The 21,513-nt window shown below is 35.3% G+C and overlaps 1 protein-coding gene across 1 annotated transcript; it reads right to left on the bottom strand.

Moving 5' to 3' along the window:
* Positions 1 to 536: 536 nt before the first annotated feature.
* Positions 537 to 21,444, bottom strand: LOC148199477 (transcription factor GTE6-like). Its single transcript, XM_088113302.1, has 9 exons — positions 21,430 to 21,444; positions 21,196 to 21,321; positions 16,369 to 16,557; positions 10,272 to 10,349; positions 7,419 to 7,643; positions 7,160 to 7,258; positions 6,953 to 7,011; positions 1,373 to 1,523; positions 537 to 1,200 (listed from the first exon to the last, which is right to left on the bottom strand). The coding sequence occupies exons 1-9, from the start codon at positions 21,430 to 21,432 to the stop codon at positions 1,030 to 1,032; spliced, it is 1,101 nt and encodes a 366-aa protein (XP_087969428.1). The 5' UTR covers positions 21,433 to 21,444; the 3' UTR covers positions 537 to 1,029.
* Between the last annotated feature and the right edge of the window lie 69 nt (positions 21,445 to 21,513).

Raw genomic sequence — 21,513 nt, 5'->3', positions numbered from 1 at the left:
TTTAACGCCGTAACCAAAAAGGACTAACGTGCATCGTTTTTGCGAAAAGTAGGATGTTAGTGAACTTTTGAAAAAAAGGAGGACCACTTTGAACAGACCCTACGAAAAGAGGGACCAAAATACGTATTAAACCGAAGAAAATTGGATAGGATGGTGCTTCTGTGTGAAATTGTTAGTTGATGAAGGAGAATGAAGGGAAACCCTATGTGAGGGATGATGATGGGAGTTGATTGAAGATGATGGAGAGTGGAAGGAGAGTGTTTTGGGGAAGAAAATGATGGTGAAGGATGCATGGGATTACGTCAGTTCAAACTCTAGCACGTCAAACCAACTGGACACCTTGTACACTCTTGTTAACTTTGTTAACTATTTAAACAAAGTTAATAAAAAAAAGATTAAATTGACAAAAAAAAATTAAGATTAAGTTGACAAAAAACAATTAAGATTAAATTGAACAAACTCAAGTAAGATATTGATTAAATTAGTATTTAAGACTAAATTCTAAAACCTATATGGAAAGAAGGCTAACAAATGCAGGTGAGAAAATACAATTCATGAGAAAATTCTGACTTTAAGCAAGTCAAACAAACCACCATCCCTTGAGCTAAAATTAGTGTCAGATAATATACAAAATTTCCATGACTGGCCATTGGTTTCTAATAACAAAATTAAAACCAACAAATTAGCACAAATATATAAGAGAAACTTATCTCTCTATTTAACCACCGAAATGAAGAGTGCATGGTTTCCCTATACTAAGTGGCAGATCACCCTATTGTAAGAGGGTCAAGGAAAACCAAAATTACCTTCAAACTGGGTTACATTCCAAGGATTTCTTCCAGTGCAAAAAGGAGACCACTTGAAAAGGCCACGGTTGTCACGAATGACTAATTTTATCAACATAACTTTTGTTATTTACCAAAACGACTTCGTACCAATGGGTTTGTTTCTTGAAATGACTCCTTCGGCATCAGCAATCATTTGAGATAATGTAAAACAGACGGGGGGTTTATCATATCCAAAAGATCATCAGGTTGTCTTCTTGGTCTTCTTTTTCGTTTTGGCAATAGCATCACAGAACTCTCTTTTTCTTTTGTTGTTGTTCTGGTTTTCATTGCCACCCATGCTTCCTGAGTTCTTGCCCTGCACTTCTAACGCCTCCTTGACAAAATATTTTAACCTCCACAAGGTAGACTCACTCTGCTTAAGGAACACAATATACAAATTAGCGTACTCACGAATGCAAATTGTGACACACTGTAATTCAATCTAAAAAGAAATAAAAACAATCTTATTTATCTGGTTACTTATTTTATTTAGAATTTAAGAAAAAATTGAATGTCATGACACTTTGAAATTTACATATAATGACCTGAGCATCCATGTCCAGATCCACCTCTTCAGCAGTGGCCTGGAAGCTTGGATTGCTTTGAGCAACAATTTCCAGTGCTTTGCTTAGATCATCAGGTGACAACCGGGTAAGACCATCTCCAAGCTTTCTCTTTTCTTCAGTAGACATTTTTCTGCAAATAATTTTCTCAAATTTATCTATAGAATGACTAAGTTAAGGGAGATATGAAGGGAAGAATTATTCGACAGCTTAAGCCAAGTTACTTTATTGGCGTTTAGCCATGCTATCAAATTTCTATATGTATGAAAGGCACTTGTGACAATGAACTACCCTGTCAGTTGTTAAATGATAAAAATAGCAATAGTTCGGTTTAAAAGGAATGAGGCAAAATTTATCAAACATAAAGTTGCTAACAGACAATCTGTTCAAAAAATGAACCGTAAATTTTAATCATCCAAAACACAGTTATTAGCATATCGTAAGACTTATGGATAATCCCGTTCTTTTGGCAATAAAAGTTTAACACAATTAAAATAGTCCCGGGCATTGTTAGACCTAATTTTCTTAATGTTGACTTCAAATTGATTTTTAATCAATGATACAAACCGAAAAAATATAGAACTAACTTCAGATTTCTGTTTCAATAAGAGAACCCAAGCCACCAGGTACAATCACCTATGAAGGTAAAAAACCATTTTGCATCCGAGATAATACAAACATTAGCAGAACCTCATACATCAGTGTAAATAAGAGGAAAAAGAAAATGAGTCATGTTATTACTAATAGGAAAAGGTCCAAGCTTGTGTTTAGCAAACTCACACACCTTACAATGTAGACTCCCTACATCTAAGTTCTTAAACAAGGAAGGAAATATTGCTTTCCCAACTTGGAACGAAGGATGTCCCATCCAACAATGGTGAAGTTGGATTTTTCTCTTTGTTGGTCATGGTGGATTCAGATATAAGAAATTGACTTCTGATAGACATATTAGAATCTTCTATGTAGTACAGGTCATTCCATTCTCTAGCATTGTTATAAAAAACATTACATGAGAGATCTTTTGTAAGTTTTTGTATAGAAATTAGGTTGGTGGAGAACTTAGGGACATGTAGAACATTTTTTAATGTTATGGATGTGTTTATTTGGAACTCTCTCCTTGTCCTGCTAGTGTTATAAGGGTTTCGTCTGCTGTGGAAAGTTTTTTGTTGCTAGTGGAAAAATATTTGGATAGGGGTGTCATATGGTTTGTGGCTCCAAAATCTAATATCTAGGAGTGGATAAATAATGTATCTGAAACATTTAAGTCCAAAAGAAAACTGAAACTTACCAGCCTATGTTAAGGAGCACATACATGTTGGCTTCTCCAATTTACTCAGAAAAGACCTTACCCTTTCTATCTCTTCATGATTTAACTGTTGTGTACTTGCCCTTCTGCCCCCATTCTCGAGTTGGGGGTTTCTGCCCCCATCCTCAATTTGGAGGTTTTCCATGTAATTTCCATCACTTCTTCCATGTGTGGCGTGGCTTGTTGCAGTAGGTAACCCACACTTCCTCTTGTTTTTCCTCCATATTGAAAAATCCATTTTTCTTTTGATTAACAACCATGGTTGTTCCTTCTTCAACTACCATTGTTGTGCTTAAAACAGTTGGGGTTTCCAGCATCAAATTGAGCCTGCTTTCTTCACTCGAATGATAGCTATCACTTCATTAAGTGTACCATATGGACCGAGCGGCTGTATGAAGTGTGTGCAACATATGGACCGGGCGGCCGTATGAAATGACCAACCAGAAGTAACACCGACACAAAATCAACCGTCAGTGTTACTCCTCATATAGCAGCTGGCCGAACGTTCCAGCTTACATTAACACTCACCATTCGATTATTTTGTGCGACCGTCTGGACGAATCATTATACAGCCGGACGGTCGATAAATGAGTCAGCATGGATTAAGATCAAGGTAAGTAACCATTAGGGCTATTGGGCTGAATTTGGGCCGTGATTAACTTTTCACTAATCCCAAGCCCATAGCAAAAACTATAAATACAGGTCAAAGGTGAGTGGTAGATAGGTTGCATTTACTGCACATTTATTACTGTTCTATCGAGACCGCCACTGTTCTCATACTGACTTTGGCATCGGAGAATCTTTGACAGGTTCCCCCACGGCCGGTAGGAGCGAAGAACGGAGTTAGGTGCGTAACCAGACGACAAGTGAATTAGAAGACAAATTGTGAAGGCGTTTGGTAACTTAGTCCCCAGACAACCGAAACATTAAGTCTTGGGACTTTCTCTTTGCCCAGAATTTGGATATGGACCTCATCCTATTCAGAAAATTCAGGCCTACCAAAAATCATAAACCCAATCTTGTTTAATGTAATCCTTAAGGATTGTTGAATCTTGTGAACACTTTGCTTTTATAACGCAATAGTGATCCAATTCCATCCATAGAGACTTGAGTTGATTGGCACATTTTGTGGCAAAGTTGTTTTCCTGTTTGGTTCCCAAGGTTTTCACCTTTACATCATATATTTGTGCAGCATCCTTGGCAGATTTATTCCACCACTTCCCAAATTTCCTTTGCTGATTTAAGGAACATACTAGTATAACTAATTTCTGGTACCATTGAATTCCATGGTTATGCCATGATCATGGAGTCTTCTTCTTCCCATGATTTGAACTTCGCATCCATTTTATTAAGGGCATTGTCATTAAGTTTACTGTCCTTTCCTTTTCCCTTCAATATGGTCTTAATGAGTTGAGACCATTTAAGATAATTCTTCCAGTTAGCCAATAAGCAGAACGAACATTCAGCAATTCTTCAACACTCTGGGATTTTTCCCCTGTTTCAGGAATGGAATTCAGTCTCAGCCATGGATGAAGATTGCGAGAGGAAGACAGCGATGAAGGTTACAATGAATAACAGGGGCAGCAATGAAGGCTGTGAGGGGTCAAGGTTGTGTGGCAGTGGTGGCAGAGATTTAGGTTTTAGGCTATGGTCGGAGGCTTCTAGAATCAGGAGCTCTGATACCATCTAAAATTTAGAAGAAAGAATATTTTATTTCTCATACAAATTATTAGGTCATTGGACCTATATGTACAAGAGCCTGTTGGCTATTATGGAAATATTAATCACCTAATTCTAGGTGGACAAATCCCAATGATTAAGGGCTTTATGCTAGGAACATAATCCTAGAATTAACAACAAATAAACAGATGTTATAGAGAATAAAAATTACACTTTCCTAAAATACACATTAAGCAATAATTTTGACATACTATTCTGCAAGTTGCAATGATATACCAAGTGCTGGTAAAGAAGCATCTCAAGACATGGCAAAGTCATCGATGGTGATGAGTACGGATGACAAAAATATCCATGTCTGAGGGTATCTATGGATAAAATTAACACTACATAGTTGGTATCCACGAATATTTATTACTCATGAGTAGTAGATAACGAATATTTTAATATCCGTTTATAAACAGATCATGTGCGAGTATTATACTATGGGTGTTGCTCCCTCCACCACCACACCTTTCTCCCTCCACCTCCCCTTTACTATTTTGCCCCTCAGTAAAATTTTATTTTTAGGGTTATTATTTTTTAATTTTACCCCTTCATAACCTATTTCACTAATAACCTGTTGTAGTACGGTGTATGAGTAAATTATTTTTTTTCATTTTAACATTATACTTGTTCCTCTCTTTTTTTGGTCTGCTGTGAGATACTACAAGTTGCAAAGGTTGGTGGTGGTGGAAAGAATTATCAAGCAGTCTCCCTCTCGTGGTGGTGCAGTATCGCTCTCGTGGTGCAGTGCATGGAGTGGTGCAGTGCGTGTGTGGTGCTTCCTCCAGGTGCGTATCGAATAAACCATGACATAAAACCCTAAAATAAAAACGAAACCTTTAAACGGAGGTGACATCCTTCAACGGATGTCAACATCCGTTTAAGGTAAAATGGCCATTTTACCTTAAACGGATGTTGACATCTGTTGAAGGATGTCACCTCCGTTTAAAGGTTTCATTTTTTTTAGGGTTTGTTTTATTAGTTTATTAGATATTTTAATAATTTAATTTAAATGTTTTGATTTATTATTTTTGAATATATTTTTAATGTATTTTAATAATGTATATTTATATTAGTTTATATTTAAATTTGTAATTTTGGATGTGATATATAATTAGTTTTTAAACGTAATGATTTTGTAAAACTGAAGAAAAAGGAATGGAAGCGCGGGAGGTGGGGGAGGTGAAACGGAAATGGGGAAAGGGGAAGAGAGTGGGTGCTAGGAAAGTAAAATTAGGGTTTCAAATTATTTAAAATAAGGTAAAAGTAAAAATCTTTTTAACTTAAGGATATAATTGTATTTAAAATAATGTGGAGAGGTGGAGGAAGTATACGGTGGTGGTGGAGGGAGCAACACCCTTATACTATCAGTATCCACAGATATCCATTACCAACAAAAATTTAAAATTAAAACTTAATTTAAATTTTATTAGGTTAAATTTAATTAAAATTTAATTTTAATTTATATAATATTTTATATTTTTTTAATTTTATTTAGATTTTATTTTAAAAATTTATAAAATATCTTTTTTTATATATCCGCAAGTAATTAAACAGGTAACAAGTAAATTTTTTTATTGTGCATTGGGATTGTGTAGCGGGCAGATACTATATGTACTCGATCCTATATACTGTGATTCCTGGTGATGAGGAAAGATTGACAGAGGAGGGAAAGTGATTGCTTAAGTCCTAATGAGAAGGAACACGTGAAAAATATGGGACAAACTCAGAACGAGACTTCAGCAGAAACTAAAGACTCGTTAAGATTAAAAGAGAAATAGTGATACCCATTTTTAGAGCAATGACATCCAAGAGAAAAGAGATTTGAAAGACCGAGGAAAATCAAGTGTGTGGTTATCTACAAAATAGGATATCAATTTATAAATATATCAAATTGCTCCAAAGCTCAATACGATATTGTTTTTATCATTTTCAAAATGACATCAAATTTGTTCTTTAACTTGAAGGACAGAATTGATAGGCACTTACGAACTAGTGAAACTTGTCATGTTTTCTAGGAATTTAATCCATTGTTATTTGAATCTACTGCTGTCTAGTATCAATATCTGCTGCGATTTTTTAATATTTATGTTTTTAGTGTGCGTGTCTTTGGGCTCTCCACTATGCTCCACCATCCACCATTAACAACATTGGGTCAAACTCCTTCTAGAGGAGGGAGTGATACACCCAAAGAGGTTGCAAAGGTGCTTGTTAAGTCTATGGGGTGGATGCAATCTACATCAAAAGAACAAATATTGAAATTAAGTAGAGCTCCTAGGTTTACAAAACTTGACAGCAAAATGAGTATGCACATGGGGAACAGGAAACAATCTGGTACCTTGTTGAAATTATAAGTTTTAAGCCACAGATGGAGGAAATGGGTAGAAGAAATGAATTTCATTATATGTATCCAAAAGCATCACCCTAAGCATGCATACAATTGCATCACACAGCAACAAAATTTTTATGCCAAACCATATTACATGCTATATTTTGAATATGCTTTACAGGAAACATATGATGCAACAGCTAACCTGCATCTTTTAAGAACCATCTCCCGTAGCTCTTCTAGAATCACATCAACTTCGTACAGCTGAAAATATAGAGTACATCTTAACAAAAGTAGTTATAGTTCAACACTCCCAAATCAAGTGTATCTTAAAGAAGAGGCACATGAATTGTTTGATTAAATTCATGGTCCCATATTATAATAATGTTTTAAATAAACCTCTTACAAATACCTCATTACTCAAGTCTCTAGCCATTTTAGCTTGAGCTGCTTCCTGAGCAACTTGCAATGCTAACTGTGCTTCAGCTTCTTCCTCTTCTCGTCTTGTTTCCTACAATTTAATAACCTCACATGATAAAGTTACAAAGACAACGTTGTCAAAAATATCTACAAAGTTTCCACTATGAAAAGGATAACAAAATCCCTGAATTGATAATGTTCCATCCAACACAACAAATGGTCTTAGAAACAATTAATTGAAAATAAGTTACCTCTTCAGTAACTTTAGGCAAAAGTTGCAACCATTTCTCCTCAAACTTTGCCAACAATGTTTTTGCCATCACATGAACATCACTTTTTTCATCATTATATTTCATAGCATTTTTGAAAACCAGCCTCACATCAGCACATATTTCTCGAATATGTTTATATCCAGTACCATCCTTAGCCTCCATTTGATTCTTAATCGTACTGAAATCCATGGGCTTGTCAATGACCTAGAAAGCAGCATATACAACAGATCAATCAAAGCATGGAAAGTGAATTGTATGGAAAATCAGATTCCTCCAACACACTGCTGATTGAAATCAGTCATTCGAAATCGCAAAAATGTAACCTATCAGGATTTCAAAATAATTGCACTTTCTTTGGGAAGTATTTTAGAGAATAGATAAAGAATTACACTGCTAAAGCGTATGTAAAATAGGGACTATTATGAACTATATGTCTCAAACACACACGCACGCATATATATAAGTCTGGAAAACTAATTTTGGAAATATAATAAGACCATTTGATGTAATGAGATCCCTATGATTCAGAGATATAATTAAATCCCTATTATTCAAGGATATAATTAGATATCCTATGATTCAGGGATATTTATGTTGCACACTTTAATGATAATATGCTAAAAGTGGAATAATAAAATATGATTGTTGGTACTCTCCTTTAAGCTAGTAAATGTGTTTTCTTCTCCTAGCTTGGAAACAATCCATTCAGAATTGTTTCAATTCAGCCCCTTTCTTAGTAGGTCTGCACGGTTGTCTCGAGAGGAGACATATGGAATGCAGATTTGACCACCCTCTAATTTTTCTTTGATAAAATGCAGATCAATTTCAATGTCTGGTACTATCAATTTCAAAATTATGGGCCATGCTAATAGAAGACTTATTATCACAGTAAATTCTCACTGGTTCGTCACACTTTATTCTTAAGTCTTCCAAGATGCTTTCCACCCACAGTATTTCATAGATCCCTTGAGCCATTGCCCTGAACTCCGGTTTAGCACTAGATCTTACTACCACCTTTTGTTTATTACTCTTTCAAGTTACTAGATTCCCACCTAAAAAAGTACAATTCAGCAGTTGATCTACTATCCACAATTGACCCAACATAGTCATCATTAGTACATACTTTGAGATTTACATGCCCATTTCGTTTCAACAGAATTCCATTGCAAGGAGTGTCATTCAGATATTGCACAATTCTAACTGAGCCCGTAAGTGAATCTCATTTGGTTGGTGCATGAATTGGCTCACTAGACTCAATGCAAATGCAACATCAGGTGTAGTGTCTTATTAATGAGTTTGCTAACTAATCTCGAGTACATTTCCTTTTTAGCAGTGTCTCTGCATTTCCCAACTTCAGATTTGGATCATTTGGTCTACTTGAAAGTTTAGATATTAAAATACCCATTTTTTAGAATGGGCTACTTCAATTCAAAATATAATTCAATTTTCCTAAGATCTTGATTTCAAACTCCTTTGCTAAATGTTGGCTTAATAGTTGTCGCTTCTCTTCATCACCACCAATCACTTAAATATCATCCACATACACTAGTAACATTGTTACTACCCCTGACTTAGCGTTTCTAACGACATGTGATCTCCTTGGCTTTGTTTGAAGCCCAAACCTATCATAACTTCAGTAAACCTTCCAAAACTAGCTCGTGGTAATTGTTTTAGTCCATAAATACTTTTTACAGCTTTGGCACAGGTTTTCCCACCAGCAAATTGCGGCAAGTTCCAATCATAATTAGCCGCTAGAGATAATAACCTCGACTATATCAATTGGAGCAAATGTTTCTATTAGAATGTAAACAAATTTGTAGAAAATTAACAGTTACATATTCTAGCAAATTAAGATGATTGATCCGTAATTGTTAGGTAGAAATTTATTATATTTGATTCTGTAAATTAATATAAATACACATTTTGTAGTCTGCATTAGACATAATACATTAAGCAAATATACTCTTCTATATGGTATTACTAGTTTAGGTTTTTTTTGTTTTTTGGTCTGCAGTGTTCTTTTTTTATCGGGTGAACGGTACTCGCAGCTACTATGTGCCCCTTCCCCCACCACCAAGTGTCCCTTTAATCTGGTGACCATTGTGACCAGAACCGCCTTCCTCTGGCTACCACCAAACTTCGTTTCACACAGCCGTCTCATATTGCATTGTTTTTCCATTTTCAGCACAACCACCTTGTCGAAGCACCCTCTGCCTCCTTCCTCACACCCAAGTGACACCTTTTAACCCCATTTTAGGTTATTCCCATGGCTTTTGACAGCTCACACTCAAATACCATCTCTACAATGACAATCATTGGAATCATTTCGCGTTAAAAAGAAAACCCTTCCAAACTTGTCAACTCGATTGCAAGCTCCCGAGTTTGGTCGAGTTCACTGAGTTCACATCAAGCCTATCGATCTTGCTTCAAAAACAAGTTTCCTTTTGAGTCAACTCAAGCAATGGATTTAAGAATTGTAAACTCGTCTAGTAAACTCGTTTGTGTTTTCGAGTTAACATGCAAGTTTGATAACCATGCAATATGTTAGAGAATACGAAATAAAGTATTTACAAATATTATCATAGATCAACAATAGTATGTATATAAATTAGGCTTAATGTTAACTTTATCTTTACAATTCATTCTAAATAAAAGCTTCCATTCATAAGTCAGACACAATTTATCAAATGTATCCCATGTTTTCTCTCAACAAGCATTGCACAATGAAATATATGAAAACCTCAAAAGTCTATAAATATTAGCAACAAAATACCCAAAAACAGACAATGCTAATGCAAGAGTAACATGGGGAAATGCATATATTAATCATACCTCGTAATAATCATGTAAACCAAGCCCCTCCACATCCACAGGCTGCATAAAAGGCCAAGCCCACTTGTGTTGTGTGATCTGGCATAAGAGACCAATTATTAAAGAACTGATTTCATAATTTGAAGAGATTACCCTACACTAAAGTAGAGTCTAAACTACTCAATTTACAAACAATCAAACATTACATAACAGGTTTTACAAGAAAAATTAGAGATAAGTTGAAGTAACCAAGCCACATAACAACACCAAATCAAATATAATTGTTAAGAAGTGGACTTTAAGCCTAAGTAAGAGCCATGAGTTTGAGCCTATCCGAACTAGATGTATATGCCTCTCGACACAAGGGAGTGTGTTGGAAGTCTCACATCAACTAGAAATAAGGCCAATTTCGAATATATATAGGTGGATGCAAAAGCCTTTGAGACATGTTCAAAAGTTTGGAAACATGACATATTGTTGTACACCAATGATACTTAACATCTTTATAGTTTTTGTCAAAATATCTTAAATATTGTTGCTTCCAAAAGTCTTAACAATATAATGGCTTAATAGTTAGGTAAAGTTCATCTTCTTCTCCATGACTTCAATGATTTATTGTCTACTAACTCCACTCCTTCTCATGAACTAGAGACACGATCAAAGTCTTTCATGTTGTTAGCCTTACATGGATTTCCTAGCGATTATTCACATGTTTGTGATTAGATTTTGGGATCCCTAGTTGTACCTACCTTTTGTTCCATTTATTGCATGTCTTGTAAGTCAACCACTAAAATACTCTCTTTAGTCACCTCTGATCACTCTTCAGCATGATGATCGCAATTTCCCTTGCAAGCCATGAAAAGGGTGTCATGGGTGTGAACATTCTTACAAGCTCGGAAACATAATTGATCGATTATGCCTTACATGGTCATCTTCCTCGATTTGTTGTGATTGCCCAAGTTGCTCCCTCGCAACCATCTCATTTGGATCCCACTTCATTTAATACTTTAGAACATCATGCTATCTTCAACAAATTTCTCAAATGGTATGAGAATTGTCAAAACTTTGATTCCACTACTTTTGTTGCACACATAGGTACATCATTTGTTGGCATCACTACAACTCTCTTCGCCCTTAGATTCTAGACTCAGGTGTCACAGATCACATTACTGATTTGAAATATTTTCTCTGCTTTGTCTACTTCAGGTTATTTACCTCCTTACATGGTGTTAGTACTATTCATCTTCTTCCTTCTCCTACTGCGTCTCCATCTAATGAAGTCATGAGCATAGTTATCTATGATCCTTCTATTGTGTTTAATATACCTACAAATTCCTTACCTCCACCATCTCTTCAAGTGTATACACGTGATAGATTCTCAATCGTCCACCGAATGACTCTCTTCTAGTGTCAACTCCTTCATCCCCTCCTACTCCAACAATTGAATCAAATCATCCCATAGCCCTACATATAGGTATACGCTCTACCCGTAATCCCTCTTTTTATTATACTACTTTGAGTTATCATAGGTTATTTCCATCACTTTGCACTTGTATTTCCCCAATTTCTTCTATGTCAATTCCAAAATTTGTAGGTGATGCCTTAGCCCAATCTGATTGACTTCAGGCCATACTTGATGAAATAAATGTTCTTCATAATAGTGGAACTTGGGAACTTATTCCCTTACTCTACTAATGGTTGTAGATTGATTTTGCTAGTAAAGTTGGTCATGATGGTACTACTGATTGTCTCAAAGTTCACCCAGTGGCCAAAGGTTATACACAGTTTTGGTTGGACTATAGTGATACTTTTTCTTCAATTGCGAAGATGGCCATTTTCACTTATTCATAGCCATGGGTACACTTCAACATTGGCCACTTTATCAACTAAAGGTAAAAATGCTTTTCTTCATGATGATTTGGAGAAATATATTTATGTGGAGCAACTTCTAGGTTTTGTTACCCAAGGGAAGTCTTTTGGATTGATATGTAGTCTCTACAAAGTTTTATATGGCCTTAAGCAGTACCCTAGGCTTGGTTTGGCAAATTTAGCACTATTGTTAAATAATTTGATATGGCTCTCAATTAGACAAATCTCACAAGTAAAACAAACATCACCTTTATCACCACTTTTAGACCAAAGACCTTAGCAAACTCATATTTCTTGAAGATGGAGGTAGCACAATCCAACAATGGAATTGTTATTTCTCAAAGAAAATATGCATTAAATATTTTGGAAGAAATTGGGTTAATGAATTTGAAGTTTTTTTGACACCCATGGATGTCAATGCCAAACTCCTACCTAATCAAGAGGAGACACTCTCAAATCATGTTAAGTACATAACATTAGTTGGAAAATTGAAATATCTTATACTTGGCCTAATATTTCCTTTGCAGTTAGTGTAGTGAGTCAATTTCTTTATTCTCCATGTATAGATCACTAAAAGTTGTTATTCGTACATTAAAGTACATTAAAGGTTGATAGGAACCCATAATTGAAAAGAGAAATAAGAGTAATATTCTTTATTGAATAGACGAAAAAGAACACAAAATAGGAGAGCACTCTTTCCTCCAAGGGTTTCCCCTTCACAAAGATCCAAAGCTCAAACCAAAAAATTATCATCCTCCTCTCCAAGGGATTGATTGGTCTAATTATATGGACCAACTCCCAACTGGGAGTCGTGCATCCACTTATTTTTCCATTCCTTTCTCTATTCACCGCTTCCTTTTAATTTTCTTTCTGCAATAAGCCTTCCATATCTTATCATTCCTTCTATAATACCTATTCCACTCTTCCTCATTATTTACATGCCTAACAATACTCTCCTTTGCTAGAACAACCTTGTCCTCAAGGTTGTACTCTTGAAAATTTAAGATGTTGGAGTGCTTCATCCCTTTTCCTGAGATCATGTGTCGCTGCTTACACAAATGTTTTCCCTGCTTCAATCTACTCTGGTTTAGCTGCCTTCAATTCTTCGTCTTGTAGTTCATCAATTGACTTAGAATTTGGTTCAATTTGAAGAACTCCATCAAAACCTATTATCGAGTCACTTTCCTTGGCATTTGTTTCATCAATAGTAAGCAAATATTGGTAATCTTCATCTGATATGTTGCAACAAGCCAAATTTAAAGGTTTAGTTTCCATCCTTCATAAGTTGGTTATCATTGTTGGTTCTGTACTCAACCCATTTAATTACAACCCATTCGTTTTTTACTGTTGGATCATCACTAACAATTGACGTAGGAATCAAACCAACATATTCACCAGCCTCAACGAGTAAAAATTACTGAATGTTGGTAAGTAACCGCTATAAGAGCATCTTCATATATCTCAAAAAGCAAAATGTTTACAATGAATTTTTGTTGTACACGAAACACTTCAAATTCTTGATCATCAGATTTATCACCCAAGTCAGAACTTCTTTTTAGAAAACTAAAATCATGTGATTCATCCTCTGCTTGTGGTTCCTGGTTCTTATCTACCTATCACCACCCTCAAAATTTATCATTGCATTTTCCTCCATGCTGGTGGAAGCCAAACCTAGTTTTTTTCTTGAGGTGATAACTTGAACTCGAAAATGTTTCTCCGCTCTTGATACCCATCCTAGAGGATCCTTCCTCTCAAATGTTGATAACTCTACTCTTGTAGTCCAGGGCCTTAGCATTTCTTCTCCTTCCTCATTTAATCCTTCCATCTTTTCTTCAATATTAATTGAGTTTTCTCCCCCTTTGGATAGTTTCTTGCTTTTCTTGAGATCTTGCAACCAAGGTTGTTAAACTTGAGAGTTCACATAAACTCGTGAGAGTCTGGTAAACTAGACTCGTAAACTCGAATCGTAAACTCGTAAGAGTTTACTTTAGATTAAAAAATTATATAAATAATATTTTAATTCAAATAAATCCACAAAATTATATAATTTCAAATAAATAGAATCATAAAAATATTGTTCATATAAATATTATAAAACATAAATTGAAATATAAATTGAAATGTAAAAAGAAGTGTAATCATGTGATCCTCTAATAATGAATTTGATTTTGTTCCAAATATGTTTTTTCACTACAAGACATAAAAACTAGTAGAGGGCTTTCTTTAGAACTTAACCACAACAACATTTTACTTAACAGAGGCACACGTACAGTGCAGAGATAACTTTGAAAATAGTGCAAAGCTGAACTTAAAAGCATAAGAGTTGTGAGATGACAACCACCGCTGAGTGCGAAACAGAGGCACACGAAGGAGGCATGCGACCACCACACTGATAGGGAGATGGTGGGCAACAGCAAGCGAGGTGCTCGAGATTTCAAGCAAGTCTACCGAGTCCACCAATAAGGCTACCGATTCTACACCATTTCTGAGTTTGCTTCTGAGTTAACTCGGAAGCACTAAGTGAAGTCGTAAACTCGACCGAGTTAATGAGTTAACTCGCGACTTTGATAACCATGCTTGCAACAGTTCTTCCTTCTTCTCTCCTACATTCCTTGAATTCTCCCCACATTTGGAAAATTTCTTGCTTTTCTTGATTTTTTATTGCCAGATTTATATCCCTTGGACTGCATCTTCTTCCATGCTGCTAAGGATTGGATGTACTTTTGTTGATCCTTTGATTTTTTGAACTTCCAAAACATTTGTTGTCCTTGCAATTTGATCTTGGGGATCATTCCCTTCCAATGTGGGCAACTCCATCCTTTTAACCCCAAAGCAAATTGGTTCTTTCTCACCATTATTAAGTTAATTATTGTCAAAGGCATCCTCTTCTCTTTGCTTTTCCTATTTGATTGAATTGTATCCTCCGTCTGAAAAAGATCTTTGGTCTCTTTTATTTCCTGCAAGCCATCTTTCACAATACCCAAACCAGTCTTTACCTTTTTCTTTTCTTTCTTGATATCCTGAAGAAGTTATTTAATCTCCCTCAAATCATGTAGGATCTCCTTGGTAATAGACAAAACTTGTCTTCATCTCTGCCATAACTCTTCCTTGCTTGTAGGCCAAACTTTCCCCTTCTCTTCGAATCCGGCAGGTCAGACCAATTTGATAGGAATCCAGAATTGAAAAGAGAAAGAAGAGTAACATTCTTTATTGAATAGACTAAAAATAACACAAAATAGGAGAGCACTCTCTCCTTAAGGGCTTCCCCTTCACAAAGAGCCAAAGCTCAAACTACAAAATTATCGTCCTCCTCTCCAAGGGACTAATTGGTCTAATTATATTTTTCCGTTCCTTCCTTTATTCACTGCTTCCTTTTATTTTTCCTCCTACAATAAACCTTCCATATCCTATCATTCCTTCTATAATACCCCTATTCCACTCTTCCTCATTATTTACATGCCTAACAAAGGTTATCCAAGAAAAGGTTTGTTGTAGAGATATAATAATCACTCTAGAGTTGAGGCAATCAACGGCAGTTAGAGGGCAGCAATGAGCATTAAGGTCAGTGCAAGCAGCAGCAATAGGACTAAAGAAGAATATGGAGAGGTGTGGGTCGAGTGTGAAAATATTAGGTTAAATTATAATATTTTTGATGGGTCAGATATGGCCCAATTTGCAACAAAATTATCATTTGGGCTTTTAACCCAACAGAAAACAAAGAAAAGAGATAACTAGTGTTTTATTATAATATTTTTGTTAGGCCAAGTATAACCCAATTTTCAACAAAATTATCATTTGGGCTTTTAACCTAAAAACAAAAAAGAAATAATTAGGGTTTCCTCCTTGTGTTGTTGCCCTATGCATAAAGTTTTCTTCTCCCACCCTACCACATCATCCCTGCAATGGAGTTTCCTTCTCCTACTGCACATTTTTAGCCATCTCCATTCTGCGCGAGCCAACTGTGATAAAAAAAAGCGGCCGCCATGCAAAACCCGCATCGCCACTGCCATGTTGTGGTGGCAAGCTATAAAACTGCCACCAATTTCCGCTATGGTGCTGCCATAACAGATGTTTTATAACACTGCATAAGTCCAAATAAGAACAAACACAATGATCCCACAAATATCACAAAAAGAATGACATCTAACTAAATAGACAATTATCACGTTAACACAGTTGCACTAAAAAGCATGTTTCAAATATTGCAGCATATCAACACAAACACCATTGATAAATGAAAAGTAGTTGCCTGGCGTAGTATTGTGCCGAACTGGCGCATAAGATCTTGCATTCTTTTTAAAGCATCCTGTTGTTGCTTCTTAATACTTGGAACATGTTTCTCCTTATCCTTTGTAGTTGAATTACCTTTAAGCATGTTTGCTTGCTTTTTATTCACACTCGAGTAAAAGTTCTCCACATCATGTACTTTCTGCTCAAGCTGTTGGGACAAAAACAAGAGTAATCATAAACACAAGTGACTGACATACATATTAAAACCAACCTAAACTTGATTCCCAGAAAACACAAGCAACTTTTCATTCTTTAAATATTAAAATATCTATTAAATATTTTTTTGTAGAGTTTAACAAAGATGCTTAAAACGGTGGCAAGATAATATAGAAATTAAATGAGTATGTGGCAAGATATAACAGGTGCTTCAAACGGTGGTGGAGTAAATTGTCAAAAAATGGAAAACAAGTTCTTAACAGGTAAACACTTTATTTGAAAGATAATAAACACACTAAACTTCAGAAGTGGTGGAGCAGAAGTAATAGGAAAGTGGAAAACAACTATCCACGAGGGAAGTATTTAATGTTTATTATGTGTAACTCAAACATATTAGAGCATTGCATGCACCCATGCTATAAAAGTGAGATTCGGCCAGATCAAGCATTTTGGGAAAAATCTTTATCTAGAAATCCATTATCTCTCTAAGAACTCTCTCAATTCCTCAATAACCTGATTAAGTCCTGTTGTTTGAATATCAAGCTTAACAGAGGTTTTATGAGGAAGGAGTTGTTGTAACCTGGCTCAGAGTTGAAAAGTGCTTTTGTTGAGGTTGGAGTGGTAGAATCTAGAGATTTCAAAGCTAACTTCCAGGTAAGGGAAGCTAACTCTTGAATGTATATTATTTTGTGTTGTTTGACCAGATTCTGTGATACTTTGAATTCGTTGGAAATTTATATGAATTGTATGTGATGTATGAGAACTGAATGTGTATTTTAGCTAAAGTGTTTATGTGGTCTGTTGTGAAAATGATATATAAATGAAAAGGGGGAGTTCTCATTCTATTAGCTAATTTGTGACAGTAAAGAGTTAAAACTTTTCAGAAAGAAATTCAATGTTGGAAAGATTTTACAGTGGGGATTTATAAACAAATTAGTTGGCATAATCGAGAATGTCCTAACTTAGATCAACACACGATATGTTTGTCGGATTAATCACACCAAGTGTAAGGGTGAATAGTCTAACTAGAGTACCATCAAACAATATGGTCATCAAGGTGGTATTGTATGACGAGTACCATAAGTATTAGAAGATAGACTTATTGAATAATATGTTTTAAGATAAGCCTATCACGATACTGGGAGCATGAACAAGAGCTTAAAGACATGGCAATGAGGCCAAGTTTATGATAAAAAGCCAGAGGGCTAGAGTATATAGAGATAGATGTATATATGTATATGGAGAACCATTTGAAGTTGCAACATTGAGGGCTGGACAGAATTGTCAGTGGTGTTGAGGACTGGCAATGGAATTTATTTTTAGTGTGGTTTAAGCATTTCACTCAGATACTTAGGCATATAGAAACATGGTTAGAACAGTAGCATTGCATCAGACCTAAGAATATGCATGATTTTAGTTGCTGTCAAAACTTCTGCATAATCCATTTGCTGTCAAAAAAATTTATGCACTAGAAGTTTAGCTGTCATTTATTTCAGCATATGATTTTGTGATTTTGGAGTTCTTAGCATGGTTTAATCATTCATTATGCATAATTAAGCATATAGAAACTTGTCCAGGTCATTCACATTGCATAAATAATAGTTTGGTTCATTCAAGCATTTCAACAAACACTTGGTGAAAACTAGGTTTTCATTGAGTCATTTTATCAAACACTTTTCAGTTTTGCATTTAATCACGAGTTTAGGTAGTGTTCGGACCTAGAACACATTTCATTCATATTTCTTTATAACTTGCTATCATTTCATTGTTTTGGAGTAGAGTTTATGTTTTTCATTCCCCCTATGTTTGTTTGGTTTCTAGGGTGATAAATAGACACAACTTTAGCTACAAAGTTACACAATTTTTTGGATAGATACCTTGGTTAGCTTCCTATACACATTAGGGAGAAACTGAGATTTTTGTTAGCCTTTATGCAACTAAAGGACTGCTAACAAATTGGCGTAGTGGGAATTGGAAATTTTGTAGCCAATTGTGTTTAGTTATCATTTTTCTGATTTTCCAGTCTGTGCATGCTATTAAGCCATATTTTCTTTAACTGTTTTTGGTTCTGGTTTTAGTATGAATTACCATTCTGTATATGGGGATTATTCATTCTACATTGCTCAACTATATATGCATCATGAATCATATCATGAGCAGCTGTCATAGTTTTCCAGCCACCCAGTGCAGCCCTTTCCTTCATATATTCAGCGGCCTTGTCAAAAATAGTATATACAGTCACACATGGTTTGAATTGTGTTTTAATTGTGTTTCCAGCAGGTTGAACATGAGAATTCAGGAGATCATGAAGCCTAGAAAGCTGGCCAAGTAAAGCTAGTCAGCTGTCAAATTCTATTTTAGAAGACAAACATCACTAATCCTAGGTTGCAGCAAGTGTCCAAAGCATCAAGTGACACTTGATGAAAAGGACTCACCTAATATGGGAGGTGGCTCTAGCCTATGATCTGTCAAAACCCAGAGACAAGTCATGTACAAAATACACTCAAAAAACACAAGGAGCAACATGAAATAAAAGTTCATTCGGAAAACAAGTTGTAAGAATGACATCACCCCCAATAATGAACAAGTATACTAGCACCAAGTAATAAGGCATATGTAGTTTCAACCAAGTGTCTATTTTTTCTCTCTATTATATCACTTTTGTCGAGATATTTAAGACAGGTTTAGATTTTATTCCTATTGGTTTTAATTTTGTATATTGGTTTCTTATTAGCACAGCAATCCTGCTGCAATCTCAAACTTTTGTATCCTAGAATAGGTTGTGCTTGTTTCCTAAATTATCCAACCAATGCATGTATATATATCAAATGCACGTGAAAAAGAGAGAAACTATTGTCTTCTAATTTTGAGAATTTTGCTAAGGTGTATGAGAGTTGGCGGACAAATGTAAAATTCAATTGAACCCAAAATAGCAAAAAGTTCAGAAGAAAATATTCTTTTGCATTATCACTTTTGTGTATTTTGATAACTTGTCCAAATTACATTTTATTTCATTCAAGAAAAATATAAAGATAGACAAAACATATAGAGTATTCATTAATGAAGGTATCAAATTGTTAAAATCCAAAAAGATATTACACAACTTGGACCCCAAATGTCAAAGAGAATGATGGTGAAAAAATATTACATCTTAACTCATTTCATTTGTCTTAAGATTGAAACTGTAAAATAATTCTAGAGGGCTTAATTGATCCCTCTCACAATCTTCTATTTATAAGAATAAATTGATACACGAGTACATGATAAATAGGGTAACCCTAGACACAATATAATCATGATAAATAGGGTAATCCTAGACATAATATAATCATGATAAATAGGGTAACCCTTGACACACTATAATGATGATAAAATAGGATAAATATCCTAACAATTTGGGAAAAAAGAATCTAACATGTTTTTCAAGTTGACACGATTACACTCTAGGACTTTAAGTTTACTAAGCTCAAGACCATGTGTTTTAATTTTGACAAATGTGATAACAAATTGCGTTTTCAATGTCCTAGTTAGCTCTATATGAAAGCTCCTCTACGTATAAGAGATCAAAATCTCATGAGTCATGCAATCATATGCATAATATTATAACCATAAAGTGAGGCACAATAAAGTAGTAGACAACCCAAAATGTAGAAGCTCTACAGATCATTCACTTTGCACAAAGTTGATGGGAGTGGTTTGCAAACATGGCATCAAGCTAAATGCTTCCAGAAAGAATGAAGTTGTCATACTTTTACAAAGGCAGCAGCATGCATTGTAGTCTTAACACAGCATGCCAAAAGGCCATAAATTGCCTCCTTATCAGAGGACCAGATGCCTAATATGCTAACCGTTGAGGCAGAAGCATGCATTGTAGTCTTACCACAGCATGCCAAAAGGCCATAAATTGTGCAATGGATATGCATCAATACATAGTGCATGAAGCACAGTCAATTAAAAATCAAGCCACAGAAGGAGAGGCAAACATAAAAAATAAAACTCAAATCCTATCTCGTTATTGATACCTATATATAAGCCATCAAAATCATGTAATATACTAGTCAATTGTCTCATACAGGAACCAACCACGTGAATGGATTCCTTAGGAGTAAATCATGTGAAAGCTCAAAAAGTGGTGATAAAGCATAACCTCAATATAACTCACTGTTGAAAAGTGGTAGGAGATCGTTCATGGAATAGAAGAGGTATAAGGAGTAAAAGATGGTTGTGGTTGTACCTAGCAGAAATGTAGTAAAAACATGTTCGGATACAAAGTTGTAAGTGCTTTTGGGAGCTTCTCTATCGGAAAAAATTCTATATTTCCAAAAAAAGAAGCTACCAAAAGCACTTTTAGCTTGCATCCAAAGTAAGAAGGAAAAAGAAAAATAAAGGAGGGAAGTCTGTGAATTGCGGGATAGTTTGGGCTCTCAATCCAGCCGGAGTATTGTACAGTTTTATTTCCCTTTAGGCCACATTAATCCAGGTACACTGTTCCTAACTAAGCACCTCTTTTCCAATTGGTTCTAGTTGGTCATCTCCTAACACCAATTGAGCCTACCAAAAACTAACATATAACACCAATACGATGCACAATACACACAATTGCATAATAATTTTTAATAAATATACTTGCCTTATCAACCTTTGAAATTATCTCGTCAACACGTTGCTTGAAACCCTCCATTTCAACCGTACCGTCATTGGAATTACCTGTTGCAACATTCCTCACGTCTGAAATCGATGCACCAAATGTTTCCATCTGACAGAAGGGCACCAAATGTCACCAAGTGATAGATTGCATTTAAAATGAGCATTCTGAATAATACATGGATATACAGAGAGAGAATAACAAAAGTAGAATAAGCACCATTCCAGTTCTAGATAACAATTTCTGCAAGGGGAAACAGCAAGAAAGTGAGTGAAAAGTCACAGCCAGGGTACCAAAAATGGC

This window comes from Vigna umbellata, chromosome 4 (assembly GCF_029865625.1).
Source record: "Vigna umbellata cultivar VRB3 chromosome 4, Vumbellata_1.0, whole genome shotgun sequence".
Taxonomy (NCBI): Eukaryota; Viridiplantae; Streptophyta; class Magnoliopsida; order Fabales; family Fabaceae; genus Vigna; species Vigna umbellata.
Note: the sequence above shows the minus strand (reverse complement) of the source record. Positions and strands in the feature narration are given on the sequence as shown.

Excerpts from the sequence above, each read along its gene's own strand:
- LOC148199477 (XM_088113302.1), bottom strand. Across the intron at positions 16,558-21,195 it reads TAATTTCAAAGGTTGATAAG|CTTGAGCAGAAAGTACATGA; the intron begins GCAAGTATATTT and ends TTGTCCCAACAG. Across the intron at positions 7,012-7,159 it reads CTAGAGACTTGAGTAATGAG|CTGTACGAAGTTGATGTGAT; the intron begins GTATTTGTAAGA and ends CTATATTTTCAG.